Source organism: Lontra canadensis, unplaced genomic scaffold (genome assembly GCF_010015895.1).
Source record: "Lontra canadensis isolate GAN:19392208 unplaced genomic scaffold, GSC_riverotter_1.0 scaffold57, whole genome shotgun sequence".
In the NCBI taxonomy this organism is placed as follows: Eukaryota; Metazoa; Chordata; class Mammalia; order Carnivora; family Mustelidae; genus Lontra; species Lontra canadensis.
The window spans coordinates 4,740,386-4,757,518 of NW_022631051.1; the positions used below are offsets into that span (position 1 = coordinate 4,740,386).

Consider the following 17,133-nt stretch of genomic DNA (forward strand, 5'->3'; position numbering starts at 1 on the left):
AAAAACGTATCTATCAATAATCACTCTCAATGTGAATGGCCTAAATGCACCCATAAAACGGCACAGAGTTGCAGATTGGATAAAACGACAGGACCCATCCATATGTTGTCTACAAGAGACCCATTTCGAACCTAGAGATACACCCAGACTGAAAGTGAAGGGATGGAGAAGCATCTTTCATGCCAATGGGCCTCAAAAGAAGGCCAGGGTAGCGATTCTCGTATCAGATAAATTAGATTTTAAACTAAAGACTGTAGTCAGAGATACAGAAGGACACTACATAATTCTTAAAGGGACTATCCACCAAGATGATCTAACAATTGTAAATATCTATGCCCCCAATATGGGAGCAGCCAATTACATAAGAAAACTGTTAATCAAGATAAAGAGTCATATTGATATGAATACATTAATAGTAGGAGGTTTTTTTAAAGATTTTATTTATTTATTTGACAGAGATCACAAGTAGGCAGAGAGGCAGGCAGAGAGACAGAGGAGGAAGCAGGCTCCCTGCTGAGCAGAGAGCCCAATGTGGGGCTCGATCCCAGGACCCTGAGATCATGACTTGAGCTGAAGGCAGAGGCTTTAACCCACTGACCACCCAGGTGCCCCACTAGGAGAATTCTTATGTAATCAAAATCCTTTGAGCATGGGTGCCTGGGTGGCTCAGTGGGTTAGGCCGCTGCCTTCGGCTCAGGTCATGATCTCAGAATCCTGGGATCGAGCCCCGCATCTGGCTCTCTGCTCAGCAGGGAGCCTGCTTCCTCCTCTCTCTCTCTGCCTGCCTCTCTGCCTGCTTGTGATTTCTCTGTCAAATAAATAAATAAAATCTTTAAAAAAAAAAATCCTTTGAGCAAAAGTTTCTTCCTTATAACTCTGCTTGGCAAAAATTCAGATCCCCTTTCAGGAATTTTCTTTGCTGAAACAAGAGTCTCTGAATATTGTGTGAAAGTTCATTGTGTCTTATGACGGAGCTGCTAACGGGGGTCCACCAAGGGCTTCAGGTCTTTGTTGTTTGCATTTCAAAACTGACCCTCAAATTTACTTTAATTTACTTTCAACTCTCTTGCCTTCTCTAAAATATTGGAAGGCAGTCCTTCTAATGGCATGAAACATCTTATTTCCAGTTCAATCCCAAACCTTGTAGGCCTAAATAAAAAAATTGAACCCTGTGCCCCCCAAGGTTTTAATCTAATATGTGGTTTCTTGAATTAGGGCCAACTCTTCATTTTTTTAAGGCATCAGCAGATTCCAAATACAACTTTTGGCTGCTTCCTTTTAGCATCTGACCTTGATTCACTTAAACTAATTGTTGTCCTTTCAGCAGATTGTGATTCTTAAAAGCAACAACAACAAAAACTCTACTAAAGAACATTAGAGGGATTTTCAGAATTCTGAGTACAGTGCCCTCCATGTGAACTGTGCCTCTTCAGGGTTACTCTTCCAATCAGAATGGTAATTTGTTTAAAACTAGGCATGAGCATATAATTTTTTAAAAAACTTTTTTAGGAACCTGGCCTCAAAAATATTTAATCAAATTTAGAATGTAGGAATCTCCCAGTTTGTCACTGTCACCTACTGATTCTTTAATACCTATGGAGCTGCTTCTACGTGGCAGGTAGATGCTCATTGCGGAGGATGTGTAGAGGCACTGTCCCCCCCTCCCTGGCTCCTGGGGACTCAGAGTCAAGTTAGAGACCGCCATCCATGCTTCCGTGCCCTGTGCATTTCTGTGAAACTTCTTCAAGTTATATACATTATACTGATAACGTGACAGTTATGTAGCACTTTTTAGGTACAGCCCCCTTACATGTTCTTTTAACTGAAATCCATTGGTTTTAATATTAAAAACCATCCCGTTAAGTAATTTAAATTGTTATAATTCAGTAACTAACCCATGGTCACATAAGGAGTCAGTCAGAGCTGGAATTTCAACCAAAGTCTTCTAGTCTAAGATCCCATGTTCTCTCCTTTTCTGTGCCCTGTCTTGTGAGCCAAGATTGATGGTGAGTTTAGAGTCCTCCCCAAGCGTGAGATGCAAACAACCCATGTTGTATAAGGTGACTTTCTAGGAGGTCCACTGAACTACAGGGTGGGAAAGTCATTCACTACCTGTCCAGTTAGTTCTTTAGCCCTGATTCATCAGTGAGCTTTGATTTGGGGCTAGAGCATCTTCTGCCTCTCTCTCACCCAACAAAGACTCAGAAGACACCCATGCGGTAGGGCCCGGCTGAAATTAACACCACTTGTTTTGTTTTCACTCCACTTACTTCTTCTATCATCTTTACCTGCAACAAGTGTCTTGACTTTCCGTGTACTGTAATGATAGGAAAATTCATTTCCAAATAAATGTGTTTAAATGTATAAGAGTTAAATTTAAATCCTTAAATAAATTAGAGGAAAGAGGTAAGGGGCCAGGGAAGTAGTTGACACTGGTACACAGTGATACAGATTGTGGCTTTTTCTTTCCGCAGCACCACTTGCCTTCCAGATTCTCATTTCATCTTCCCCTTCGCCCACTTGCAGCTTCCCAATCCCAGAGCATCTTAATGAGACACTAACAGTTAGTAGGAAGTACATTCTGATGAACAAAGCGTTCCACCCGAGGTCTGTGGTAAGATGATTTTAACCAGTAATGTTTGATCTGTTTTGAGAGTTGAAATAGCTCTCTGAAGATTCCCCATGGAGGCTGTGAGTGGCTCTGTCTCTTGGGGCAGGGAATGAGGGGTGTGGTTAGCAACTTGTAGAAATTTCTACCATGCCAGTATTTCTATTCTGTGCCTGGTGCAGGCTCATTGTTTTGACTTTGTTTGGAATCTCCTTCTCATGCCCATAGACTAGGGCTGGAGGCCAGGACTTGCCTCACGAGTAGTCTGTGGACCTCTAAAGTTATAGTGTCTCCAGTCTTTAATAAGATGATGTTTGGTAAAACATTGGTCAATAAAGAAAAATATCTAGGACTCTAATTTCATAATGGGTTATAATTTTCAATAAAATATTTTCTTTTAAGAGTAGAAATTGAACTTTTGACAGCGTAAATTGAAATGCAGTTATTCTTCACTGAACTATTTGAAAAGGCATTTCTAACCTCGATTTCCAAATTTCTAAGGTAATTCTCCCTTTTAAATTTTTTTATCTTTAATCGCCATGACTTAGGTACTGAAGGAAGAGCCCGGGAATTGTGCTGATAGATTTTATAAATTAATAGATGTCAAAAAGAGAGGCACAAACCTCTCATTAAAATTTCCTTTACTGCTACGCTTATTCATTTCCAAGCCTGTCATGTCTAAAAATGTATCCTTAGATTTTTCAGTCACATTTGATGGAGTCAATGTGCTGTGATTTCTGAGGTGAGGACATATTTAAACTCCCAGCTCTCCAAGAAACACCCTGGAAAGGATGTGTGACTTTTCAAGAGAGGGGCAAGAACAAAACAACAGTCGCCCCATTTGTACGTACTTTATAGAATCAGCGGAGGGAAAATATAGACCTACTAGAGGGGAAAAAAATGGAAAGGATTATTGTCAGTGTGACAGTAACAAAAATGGCAGCAAAGTCACTTCGGAATTTATTGCCATCAAAGCCTGAAGCTTTACAATTAGAACCTGAGCAGCAGTCACTAGCACCCGGATCGAGCCCTTACTGTGTAATAGGTATGCTGCATGTGTGGAGTCTCTCAGTGCTGGGGACTCATGTCCCGCCATGTTGTCAGTAGGGAGTCCTGGCTGGGTATTCAAATAGGAGAGTGCCACGTGCCCAAGTGTGTTTTTAAAAAACTCACTCTGGAAGAAGTGGATTAGCCGGTGGGTAGTAAAGGGCCCAGACAGGAACCTACTGCTACCATAATGCAGGCAAAAATAAGTGGAAGTCAGCTTTTCTGTCCCAGAAAGAAAGAAGCTAGATTTGTACAGAAGGATCTATTTGTTCTCTAGATGTTTTGAAGATTCCTTTTTCCTAGAAGGGACTCTTGTTCATCTCAGAAGATCTGGACACCTTTAGCCCAGGTTACCTGACAAATCACTCTTTCAAGGCAGGTGCAGAGGTAGAGGAAATTACAGTTCTGGAGAAGTATTAACATCTCAAACCCTGGCAAGATCTGCATCAGAGAGGAAATGAAAATTGCTCTCTCTGAACTGTGGGTGGCAATCCTGGAGGAAGGACCCAAAGCCAGAGTGATTTAGAGAAACCACGAAGCAATCAAATCATATGCTTTCACCTGCTTTAAAATAAGGCAGTAGTCGCATTGGGGCTATCTGTGGCAGGGCACTCACTGGCATCGCTATTTTGATACCCTGTCCAATGACTGTGGCCTCCCTGAACTTGCCAGGGTAATGTAGTGAGGACAGGGTCAGGTCCCGGTTCCAGAATCTTTGCATAATTGATTGATTTCATGATGTCCCCATGATCAAGAGGTAGGCAGTTCCTACCTCAAAGAAGTAAACTTTGACCAAGTTTTATCTATTTTATCTATTTATCTATTTTTCTTTCCCTTCCCCTATGTTCCTCTGTTCTGTTTGTTAAATTCCACATATGAGGGAAATTATATGGTATTTGTCTTTCTCTGACTTATTTCACTTAGCATAATTCCAGTTCCTTCCATGTGGTTGCAAATGGCAAGACTTCATTCTTTTTGGTGGCTGAGTAATATTCCATTGTTCATTCATACCCTATCTTGTTTATCCATTCATCTGTCGATGGACATCTGGGCTCTTTCCATTATTTGGCTATTCTTGGACGTTGCTACTAAATGCTACTAAACATTGTGGTATGTGTACCCCTCCAAATCGGTACTTTTGTATCCTTTGGATAAGTACCTAGTAGTGCAATGGCTGGGTCACAAGGTAGTTCTATTTTTAACTTTTTGAGGAATCTCCATACTGCTTTCCAGAATGGATGTGCCCGTTTGCATTCCTACCAACAGTACAAAAGAGCTCTCCCTTCTCCCCATCCTCATTAACGTCTGTTTTCTGAGTTGTTCATTTTAGCCATTCCGACAGGTGTGGGGTAGTATCTCATTGTGGTTTTGATTTGTATTTCCCTGATGATGAGTGACATTGAGCGTATTTTCATGTCTCTCCACTAAAATAGCCCCCACTTTTGAAAACACATTATCATGCATCAGTGTCTGTAATTCCATGGGATATTGGTCCCAACCATGGTATGTTCAGCACCGGTCAGTGCTGCCCAGTTTAGTATTTTTTGCCCCTTTCCCTCTGTCACTCAACTGAAGAGTATTTGTCTTTCTGGCCACTTGATCAGCGTTTTTTTCAGAGTTTTTTCTGCTTCGGTACACTTGAGGGATATGTCACATCATTAGCATGAGCTTACGACTGCAGTGATTCTGAAGGTGGAAAGAGAGGGGACTTTGAAATTGAGCACATTTAAAGAAAAGCAGTAGATTGAAGGTCCCTCTGGAGCTCACATAGCTTCCCATCCCTGGGAACTCACTGTGCAGATGGTACAAAGCTGTGCGTAATCAAATAGGCTTACTCCACAAAAAGTGGAAACTAGAAATGCTTGATGGCTTATGACCCACGGCCAAGGTGACTTCAGAATGCTATGTGCACAGTGCAATACAATGGGCACAAAGCCACGTTTTCTCAGCCAGCTTTGTGGCCCAGACAGCGCAGCACAGAGTTCAAAGCCAGGTGGTGTGGGGTCCAGGGCCTAGTTTCTGCTCACGGACTACCTGATCTCAGGCAAGCCACATCATGCCTTTGATCCTCAATTCCCTTATCTGTGCAATAGGAATAAAGAGACTTACCTGAGAGATCTTCAAAAACCCCATAAGCCTATATTTTTCAACAGGAAATATATGACATTGCTGTGAAAAGTCACTCATTCAGAGGCATATTCAACAGACTGTTAAACATGCTCTAAAGCTCAGCCAAATGTCGGGGGGTGGGTGGAGGCTGTTTCTGGGCATGAAAAGATCATATATTTTCAGGCTGCAAATCTCAATTTCATGATCAAAAGAGCGATATTAGGTACAGAAATACAATATGAGTATTGCTGAGATCATCACATGCCTGGATCGTCTTGCAAAATAGAAAAGTCCTGCAAAATTGGGGATGGACTAAGTTTCAGTAAAACGCAGCCATTTGAAGTACTGAAATCGATTAGCAGCCTTCTTTAAAAATACCGAATAATGTTCACATTTAGATTTCAGCTGATTTAGGCATCACACGGTTTGTGTGTCTTTGCTCCGCCCCCACGTCTTTTGCCCCTAAAGCATCACTCGCTCCCTCTGGCTGCCTCTGCCCAGGACACTGGCTAACGACAGTGACTGAAGACCACACTGGGGCAGATCTTGGGGCCACCTTCCCATCGGCACTCCACCCTGTGGCCCATCCGGCAATTTTAGGTGTCTTCAGCTGCCTTAGTGCAATAGCAATAAATAGTTTATATGGCCCCAATAAAATGCAGCCCCTGAAGGAACCAGAAGAAGAAGAATGTGCAGAAAACAAAGTTCAGAGACTTTGCATGCCCCAGCAAGTTCATCTCCCATCTTCCAGGGTGATGGCTTTAGTCATTTTATGTGCCCAGTTTTATTCATAGGAGAAAGGGAGGAAAAATTCCATTTCAGAAGCTTCTAAAAAAACTTGACCCTGCACTGCCTAGAAATATACTGTACATTATGTGCAGTCTTGACCTGCATCCTTTCCTTCCTGGAAGCTTTTCTGTTGAATAGGATTTTTTTTTTTTTTTTGCTCCTTTTTTAATATCTAGGAGCTGCAGCATTTGTAACAGACTGCATCATTTTGGAGTAACGTTCTCTCGAGGTGGGCACCTGAGATGTATAATTATATCCCGTGGAAAATGATAGTGGTGTGTGGGCTGGGGAGGAGGTTATTGGATCACAAAAACATGTTTCCCATTCAGAAAAAAATGACTATGCAGGATGTTCAATTTCCTTCTGCTCTGTGCCCATGGAGAGCCCAGCGTCTTAAAGTGGAGAAGTCATTGGTATTCACTGGAGCTTGCCTGGTTTCATTTTTATTGTTTCTGAGACTTATTACTCTTTCTGAGTAGTTCCCCAGGTTTGCTGCCTTTTCTCGGTATATATGAGCTAAGGTAGTCAGAGGAAACACTTTAATTACATTTTAAGTGAAGTCAAAGCATAAGTATATTTATGAAAATTCTAACAGAAGGTGCAGTGAGACCATTAACTTAAATCCCCAAAATACATAAAATGTGTTTTCATAATAAAAAGTCCATCGTTGGCATGTTAAATTGTATCTGCATATTAAAAATCAGTGCTAAACACTAAATATTGCCTTAATGTCCATATTGTATTTTAAATTCCTCTTATGAAAAGTGTCCTGGGAGCGTGGGCTGTCATCGTCGGTCTCCCATGCTTGTCGTTATGTGGCTGCCCCAAGGATACAAAATCACTGGTTGCTATAGGATGATTGTAGCCGTTCTTCCCTTACCCATCACACTGGCTCTCTCTTTCAGACCTCTTTTGAGGAAACACGCCTGTGCTTTGGCTGAATTTGAATTTAGTGAACCTGCTCATAACCATCAAGCAAAAACTATGAGATAAGAGATGAAGGAGTTGGAGGTTGTACTTCCACTTGAATATAAGGGTTTGTCTCAGACACAGGGAAATGTAAGGGGCAGTAAGCAGAGAACTCCCGCCCTCCCCAGACAGATGCCAGATATTGACATGTGCTTAGGAATCCTCCGTTTCCTTCAAGGAATGGAGCTCTTTTTTTTTTTTTAATGTGTGCTGTATTATAGTTTCAGAGGTAGAGTTCAGAGATCGACCAATTGTATATAACACTGTTCATTACAACAGTGTTCATTACATCACGTGTTCATTAGATCAAGTGTCCTCCTTAATGCCCATCAATCAGCTACCCCCTCCCTCCACTCCTCTCAGTCTGTTTCCTGTGGTTAAAAATCTCTTTTGGTTTTTCTCCCTCTCTGATTTCGTCTCGTTTTATTTTTCCCTCCCTTCCCCCATGATCCTCTCTTCTGTTTCTTAAATTCCACGTATCAGTGAAATCATGTGATAATTGTCTTCCTCTGATTGACTTATTTCACTTAACATGATAACCTCTAATTCCATCTACGTCATTGCAAATGGTTAAGATTTCAGGGTTTTTGATGGCTGCATAGTATCCCATTGTATATACATATATATACATCACCTCTTCTTTATCCATTCATCTGTCATTGGACATCTGGGTTCTTTCCAGAGTGTGGCTGTTGAGGACATTGTTGCTATAAACATTGGGGTGCAGGTGCCCCTTCAGATCACTATGTTTGTAAGGGAATGGAGTTCAATTTTCTCAACACTAGGAAAATTCAAAACCTTGTTGACTTTACTTTCAACAAATCTGATAGGAACATCCCTTCTCTAGATACCACATAAAATATGTGGCGATAACTCATGGTCCCAAAAATATTGGTTCAAAGTAGAATTCTTCTCAAAACATCAGGCAATTTATGTAATTTTAAATGGACACATAAAACCTTTGACTGTCTTAAAGCTTTAAAAAAAAAAAAAAGCTAAAGAATCTTACCTAAAGAAAAATACACAGAAGAAAGTCACATAAAATGTATGTTGATTTGCTTAATTTATTAAACACTATTTAAATACCTATATGAGTTGATGGATGGTGACTAAGCTTGCAGCAGGAATCATTTCACATGGTATGTAACTCAAGCCATTTTGCTGTATTCCTTAAACTTATACAAGGCTGTATATCAAGTATATCTCAGAAAAAGTGGAAAAAAGAAAAAAATATTTAAAAGCCAAAAGTTACATGAAGTAGGACATAATAGAAAGATTGCATAACCAAATTACTTAATTTTAGTGAGATGTGTTTCACTGGGGGGTTTATCAGGAACTAACTGTCCATCTCATGGTCTGCCAAAAGAGAGAGAGGTGGGTCATAAGGCTCACCTGAGGTCAAAAAGGTTCAGTCTAAGGGAACCTGGGTGGCTCAGTGGGTTAAGCATCTGCCTTCAGCTCAGGTCATGATCTCAGGGTCCTGGAATCAAATCCCACTGTTAGGCTCCAGGCTCAATGGGAGGCCTGCTTCTCCCTCTCCCTATGCCCCTGCTTGTTCTTGCTCTCTTGCTCCTCACTCTGTCAAATATATAAATGAAACCTAAAAAAAAAAAAAAAAAAAAAGCCTCAGTCTCTTGGGAGAACGGGGAGTAGAGGTAGTAAGTATGTCTGCTGCATCAGAGTCACATGTCTATGCCAAGACTCCCTGTGGGCCAGATAGGAAAAAGTATTCTATAGCCTCAATGAGGTGTATTCCTGCCTTGATGATGATTCTTATTTAGAATTCCTAAACCTGGAAAACAGGGGCTCACAGTGTGGAACACCTCTGTATATTGTCATAGTCTCTTGGAATGCCCAATAGCTCTAGAGCTGTAGATAAAGTTTCATTTTCTAACTAGAAATGTAAACAGGCAATGTATGGTTACAAAAAGCTATAACATTTAAAACTGGGTCCATGTTAGAAAATAAAAAATACTTATCACCATAACAAAAGGAAACAAAAGCCAAGTTAGTCAGTCCAGAGAGCCCTTGTTTCCTCTCTCTGTGCTCCCCATAGGTATATTACTTATTTTCCAAGCCAAAGATAAGGACATGTGGTTCTAATAATTACAAATGTATTCATGAGGAGATTAGCTATATAATTGCATACAGACCTGTTCCAGAAAATGCAGGACCCTGCCACAATGTCCATAGGGAGTCAGGGATCCATGGATGGCACTAGTCATTTCATCTTCTTCTTGGAGCAGCTCTTTTTGTTGTGTTTTATTTTGCTTTTAAGAAAAAAATAACATTTTGCCGCTTAAACGTAACTCACGTAATTCCTGGATGGGGAATTGGGAAGACTCATAGCAAGAATGCCCTCCCATTTCTGTTCTGCTGCTGCTTCCCGGCCATGATCCCATTATCCTATGAGATAAGAAAATTTCCTGTTTCGTAAAAGTAATCAACAGTTAATTGAAGTTTACTTGACATCTCTCGTATTCTCTTGTTGTAAACCTTCATTTAGAGAGAAAGAGATGTGATCGGGTGTGGAAAGCAGTTGCTGCCCATGTGTATTTAAGTAGATGTAACACTGTTTCCCCCTTGGAATTCTTTGACAGGGGAGGGGTGGTACAGAGAGAGAAGTGCATTAAGAGTCAAAAAAAACATGGAGGTCTGACCCAGGCCTGTGCATTATGAGTTGGTGGTGTTCCTTCTGCACCTGGTGTCCCTGAGCTTTTAGAGTAGGGAGGCATCCCTCCATGCCTGACCACTCTCGGGAGCTGAGGTTGAGATAGTGACCTTGTTCATTCTGCAAGCACTTAATAAGTACACCGTAATAAGGGCTTCGAGTTGGAGAGCACTTGGCCCCACCTTATAAAAACATGCTCTGAGCTATGTGCCTTGCTCCAATGGAAAGGGAACGGTAATCATTGCATTGTTGGTTTCTTTCTGTTTCCTGGTCACCAGTTACATAAGAACAATGAGATTAAAATAACTATTTATAAAAGCAAGGGCTGTCATGGGGCACCTAGGGGAGCTCAGTAGGTTGAGTGTCTGGCTCTTGGTTTCAAATCAGGTCATGATCTCAGGGTCCTGAGATCGAGCCCTGGGTTAGCCTCTGCGCTCAGCGCAGTCTGCTGGAGCCCCCACTTTCTCTTTCTCTCGCTAAAAATAAATCAATAAATCTTAAAAAATGAATAAATAAACATTTTAAATAAATAAATACAAACAAGTTAAAACAAGAGTATAGTATCAGAAGGCCTGAGGTTGTCCCAGATGGTAAAGAAACAGCTGTGGTGTGCATATGGTCCTCACAGGAGAGCATCTTCTTGTTGGGGAGGGAGGGGATTTGTGTGGCTTTGCCTCAGGTGACCTGAGATCATTATCTTTGTTAGACAAGTGCCTCTCTCCCAGTCCACTGTTGATACCCACCCCCCGCCTCTCTCTCTCACACACACACAGACACACACTCATACACACACACCCTGTGATAGTGTTCATTGGCAGCCATGGATTCTTCTGGAAAACTTCAAGGCCCCCCACAGAGGCCGTTCCCTTCTTCATCTTTCTACAAAAAAACAAAACCCAAGAACTTTCAGACGGGTGGAAAAGGCAGAGGGAATTGAAATTGGCAATTACATCACAACACACTCAAAGGAGAATTAAATTGTTATGAGGGCAGTCAGATAATAGTCATTACTCAACTGTAAAATGATTGTCATTCATAGAGTAACAGAGACACTGTTCAGAAAAAGAGTATGACTCTAAAAGCCCCTGAAGCTATTTTTAGATGCATATTTCATAGCAGAATAGAAGTTCCATGTCTGAAAAATCCTTTATCATATGACGGTCTTGTTCTTGAGGGAATTAACGAGTGATTTTTACTGCTAGTATTTCTATTGACTTAATTTATTAATAACCTGAAAATGGTTTTTTCCTAGTATCTGTCCTGCATCGTGCAGTATTTACCCTTCAATTAGCCACGTATGGTGTGACCCTATTCATAGAGCTATGTAGTACATCTGATCCTGGTCTGCTGCCATGTTTTTTAAAATGATAAATATAATATAAAAACTATTATGGTAATAAGGTGTTGAGGATGACCATGACTAAGATACCTTAAATTAAGACAGACAATTTAAAACTGTAACACTTATGTTCACAGTGTTATTTTTTTCTCTCTTGCCTGTCATGGAATGGGCGGGGGGGGGGGCGCTCTTCCTGCTTTGTTGCATGGAGGGACTGGGCCCAGCGGTGCAGACCTGGGACAGGGCTCTCTTCCAGCCATTCTGTGATGGTCGCTGAGCCATATGGTCACAGCAGGACCAATACACATCAGGTCATGGAAAAGGTGTGGACTTCACAAACTGTACATAGGCAGATTTTCCAGGTATTTGAGCCCCTCACACACTTAAGCTGTACAAGTAAAACTTTATCTTAAGACCACCACCAAACACTGCAATCGCTCAATCACTTAGTAAAGAATTATTGGATTCCTACCATGAGGCATAGGCTCTACCCAGACAACAGTGACAACCACACAGTCCCTGTAAAGTCTCAAGGAGTTTCCAGGCTGGTGACAGAGACACTAGAATAAGCTGGGCACCGTGCATGGCATGGTCAGGTCCTGTGCAGTAGGCCAGTGGTGAGGCTCTCTTGTGGGGTCTGAGAGCAGGTGTGTCCTACCCACTGCAGCAGTAGTCATGCCGCTTAACTAATGAGCCACAGCTGGAGCCATAGAAAGAGATAATAAATAGGTTCTGTTGAACCACAGACTAATCACTGAATATTGGTAATGGTTGGAAATGGCCAAGATGGCCAAACGATATAAGAGAGACAGGAATTAGGGGCTTTAGTTGGAAAGAACTTGAAAAACCATCCTGGGCATGTTTGAGTGTGTGAGTTCCTGACACCATGTCCTCTGACCCTAAAGTAGCTCAGAACGGCGCCCTCTTCATCAGCTCTGCCTTCGTTGTCTACTTCCTCCTCCTCTCATCTTCTCTCCCAGTTGGTACCAAGAAGTGTAAGAGTAGCCGTGGCAAAGACAAGAAGTCAGTTTGACTAACTGCTTCTTGCTTCCATCCTTCTTCCCCTCACCTTTTATATACTTGGCTACACAAGGATAAAAGGGAATGTGAACCAAAGTGGAAATAAAAGTCCCAGCTTTTTTTTCACCTGTCAACTGATACCAAAGGACATTTTCATTATAACTTGAACAGAAAAAACATATATCTGACTAATAACATGAAGATTAAAGATCCTGGGCATAATAATGTCAAATCCTTAAATAAATGGACATATAAGCTCCATTAAAAATGAAGAGAAAACCCTGGCAGAATTTATTACAGGATTTAAGCCTTGAAGGCATGAAGTCATAGCTTCCCTACCTTCACAGTTTCAACCAAAAAATCACCTTCTTTCAGTTAGCAATTAGGTAGAAAAATGATATCTTTGTATCTCTTAAGAGAGTATTGAAAAATGGCAATATAATTAAGAAATTGAGAGGAACATTAATTTTTTCTATATCAAAGTCAGATAGAGTGAGCACCACCATTTTAATGGACTATACGATAAATTACAGGTTCACTCTCCAGCCCCCATCTATGTGTATAACGTATTAAGTAAAGGAAAACAAGGTATTTAATCCTTCCTTTCATTCCTGTGAACATCCTTTTCCCTTCTTGACCCTTGCCGTACATTTCTTAAAAACATCCTCCATCCTTAAGATCCTGTGTTTGCTGCACCAAATTGTAATTCTTTGTGTCACTTTTCTCTTTTTTCCAGAGCTTCTTTGAAGGACAGTCTGCACCATGGGACTCTGCGAAGAAAGATGAAAACAGAATGAAGAACAGATATGGGAATATCATCGCATGTAAGTGTTGACAGTGTAATTGTGCTGGGGTATAACTTTCTTTTCTGCATCTGCTAAGATTGACCACCAGCCTCACGCAGCGAGAATTTGCAGTGCAATTACCGCCTTCATCCTTCTGGAAAAGCTGGTGTTATGCTCGTATTAAAGAAAGGGAAAACTACCTAAGTACCCCCACTACATCAATGTGTCTTGCTGTGGGGCTAGTTTTACTTTCAGATTTAAGGTTTGGGTAACATAGGTAATACTAAAATGCTGAGAAAGAAAAATGCATTTTAGGAGTAAACATAATAGTCCTAATGTTTCCCAGCTGCTACATGGGAATGAATGGAAATAATGATGTGCAACACGCCTTAATGCGAGGGGCTCAGAGTTCTCAGTGAGCATTAACTCATTAATCCTCCAGACACTTGGGTTACGTAGATCAGTAATGGCCCCATTTTAAGGACAGGAAACTGAAACTCAGAAGTTAAATGATAGTCCCTGTATCACAATGCTCATTAGCAAAAGAGGGAGGATTATATCTCAGAAATTCCCAGTTCCTGTGAAGCTGAATGTTACCAATCCATAATGCCTCAGACGGTTTTTAAATTGAGCCCAACCTCATTAATGTTCCATAACGATGCTGAGACACCTGGTAGATTGTTGACCCTCCTTTCTCCCCGGGCCGGAGCCATCCATCCCCTGCGTTAAACCACTCCAAGTCTCTCGGGACTGCCCCCAAGGTTTTGACAGTTACCAACAGAATTAATACGATTTCTGAAGATACATAAATTCAAACAAACGAACAAACAAACAATGTGGGAATAGAGTGGGAGAGCTTGGAGTTCCTCTTGTCTTACTGCGATTGAGAGAGCAAATGGGAAACTTTTGGGTAGTATGGATTGTGAAAGTGCAGTGAAATTCTATTTGTCTGAGTTAACATTTCTTGGAAGGACAGGAGAGACTGCCATATCAAAGTTTCTGTGATTGTAGAGGTGTTCCCTTCCTATGTCATCCGAAACAGTAGTCACACGCACCCCCGTGAGCACTTGAAATGAGGCTGGTGCCACTGAGAAGCTGAGATTTAAGATGTATTTCACTTTAATTACTTTGAATTTAAATAGTACATGAGACAAGTGGCTGCCACTATTGGACGGTGCAGATGGACAGTGTGTTTGATTGTCAACAAGGAGGGAGTGGGGTTTGCACATCATAGGAGCGAACCATCCTGACTGTGCATGGGCTTGCCCTGTTCTCCCTCTGGCAGCTCCTGAGTCCCAAACATGGTGTTGCAGGTGACAATTGCTAGCTTCATGTTTTGTCTGTTCATTGACTTAGCGGTTCAAGTGGTCGTGTCAGGGTCCTTGTTAGTCAAAATATGCTTCCCCAAGATCTAAGGCTTCATTGCCCCTCAGTGGATTCTGTCAACACCGTGGAGCACCAGACACGGGGCCCACAGTGAGGATCCCACGGTGACAGGGACGCATGTGCCCCACCAGCAGGACAAGGCAGGGTGGGCAGGTAACAGAGCACTGTGATGCCAATCCCATGAGGTGACACAGCCCCGGGCCGGAGTTGTGTGTGCAGGACCACTGGGCTCTGGGAAGGAGAACCTGATTTCTTGCTGGAGGATGGTCCTGGGAGGAATTGGTTGACCAACAGAGATCTCTCCAAATTCCTTCATGTCTCTGGGAGCTGCTAAAGCTTTGCACTGTTAGAAGGATCCGGATTTCTCATCGTGGCTTCCAGGGCTCTCTCCAGGAGTTCACTCAGCACTGCAGCAAGCTCCAAGGGGGTCCGCAAGGTAAACTGGGGAGTTCTCAGCAAGCCCTGGGCCTCCCTCCATACCAGGTGGAAGGGGCTGTTGGGGAGCCTTTGTCCTATAGTCCCCCTACCATCCCAGATGTGGGCCTCCTTGGGCACGCACAGAAGCCAGTGTCAATGAAGGCAATTATCAGTGTGCTCAGAGCTGCGGCGGCCTTTGCTCAGTAGAACTCTCAGCCTGCTCCTTCCTGAAGCCAAGTTCATTACCTGCGCTTGGTGGGCACTTGAGGAATATTTCTGAAAGATGAATGAAAAGAAATAATAAAAGCTAGCATTTGTTGAGCACTTCCTCTATGCTAGATGCTATTGTAAGCACTTGGCACGTGTTAACTCACTCTCTCCCATGAAATAGGTTACCTGGTTGTTTCTGTCGCACAGGGGAGGCAGGTAAGGCATAGAGAAACGTTACAGGGTCCATAAAGGTGGAGGCAGGATTCCAACCCACGAACTGCTTTCATAACTGCTATGCCGTGCACGGTTGGACTGTTGGTCCCTGCCGGCTTGCTATGGTACCTGAACTTTTCTCCCTTAGCATCGTGGTCTGCGGAGGCAGGTGTAGGTGACAAGAAGCAGCTGGTAGAGACTTTGGCCCTACCCCGCTTCCTCTGACCCCTGCAGACCCCTGTAGAGAAATTCTTGAGCTGCCACTGCTCAGGGTCTCCTGCAGAAGCTCTTTGTTCACAACTTTTGTCGTCTATTGTCTGAGAAGGATGAGGAGACCCTGCAGGGATTAGTTGTTAACCTATTATCATTAATTCTCCCCTAGCTCAAAATGGATGAACAAGATGTCAGAGGACATTTAATAATGATCTGGGTGTGAGAAGGGCAGTAGGCAACAAGACTGCCTGCATCCTGCCTGGTCTGGCAGAACATTGATTTGTTGTTAGCTGGAAAAAAATCACATCTTCTCTTCTCATTTCTCCTGTGTTGCTCTTTACTCTTCAGCTTAGCGGATTCCGAGGTTATTTAAAAATTTTTAAAGAAATCAACATCTGGAAGCCTCAAGTTCCAAATGATGAGCGGGTAGGCAGTAGCAGGCACAACCTCGCTCCCTAATTGTTAGCACGACTCTGCACAGCAGGACAGACCCTGACAGACAGGGTCTCTGGGCTCCATTTCTGGGTGGTTTGCCTGGCTGTACCCAGGCTGATTTCCTACCTCTCACCTGCCTTCCATCCTGTTCCCTCCCTGTTGTTCAGTGTTTCTTCGTCTGGTTGTATTGTTTGTTCTTATGCTTTTCTAAAGACCACATTGAAAAGACACTTCTGTGCCCCGGCTGCACCAGCATCCAGGCTCCCATTCTTCCTTCTCAGTTGCTGTGGCGTTTGGAACCCAGTCTCTGTGCTCACATGTTATCTTCTGCTTTTTTCCTTGTATTTTTTTTTTATGTATCAGAATTATTCTGTTCTACTTTGTATTGAAGTCTAGCAGACACACAATGTTACCTTAGTTTCAGGGATATCACGGAGCAGGTGGACAAGTCTGTTCATTCTGCTGTGCTCACAGGATGATTTCATGTACTAGGTACATACGAAATAATCACTGAAATCTATGCTCCTGGAATAGTTCTAGTATTTAATATAGGATCATTAGCTATAGTCATCATACTGTACATGAGCTCTCTAGACTGATTTATCCCACAGAACGGCAACTTTGTATCCTTTGGTCAACATCACTGCAGGTCCCCCACCCACTCCTGGAATCACCCTTAGACTCTGCTTCTCTAGGTCCCACTGTTTTAGGCTCCCTATATAAGTGAAATCATGTAGGTTTTTTCTTCCTGTGTCTGGCTTATTTCATTTAGCATGATGCCTTCAAGTTTCCTCCGCATTGTGGCAAATTCTAATCTTTTCATCTAGTTTTCTGTTGTTTTCGGAAATCCCCGTAGAACTGTCTGTGATTGTTTATGTAATTCTGTACAAGGCTCTATGCTGGCATATCACTTAGGCCTCCT

The 17,133-nt window shown here is 42.3% G+C and overlaps 1 protein-coding gene across 10 annotated transcripts in view; it reads left to right on the forward strand.

Moving 5' to 3' along the window:
• PTPRM (protein tyrosine phosphatase receptor type M) overlaps nt 1-17,133 on the forward strand; it is a 765,571-nt gene that overhangs the window by 654,602 nt on the left and 93,836 nt on the right. For all 10 annotated transcript variants that reach the window (XM_032875725.1, XM_032875726.1, XM_032875727.1 and 7 more), the window contains one exon: nt 13,289-13,376. In XM_032875725.1, coding sequence (XP_032731616.1) covers nt 13,289-13,376 — 88 coding nt within the window. The remainder of the gene's footprint in view (nt 1-13,288; nt 13,377-17,133) is intronic.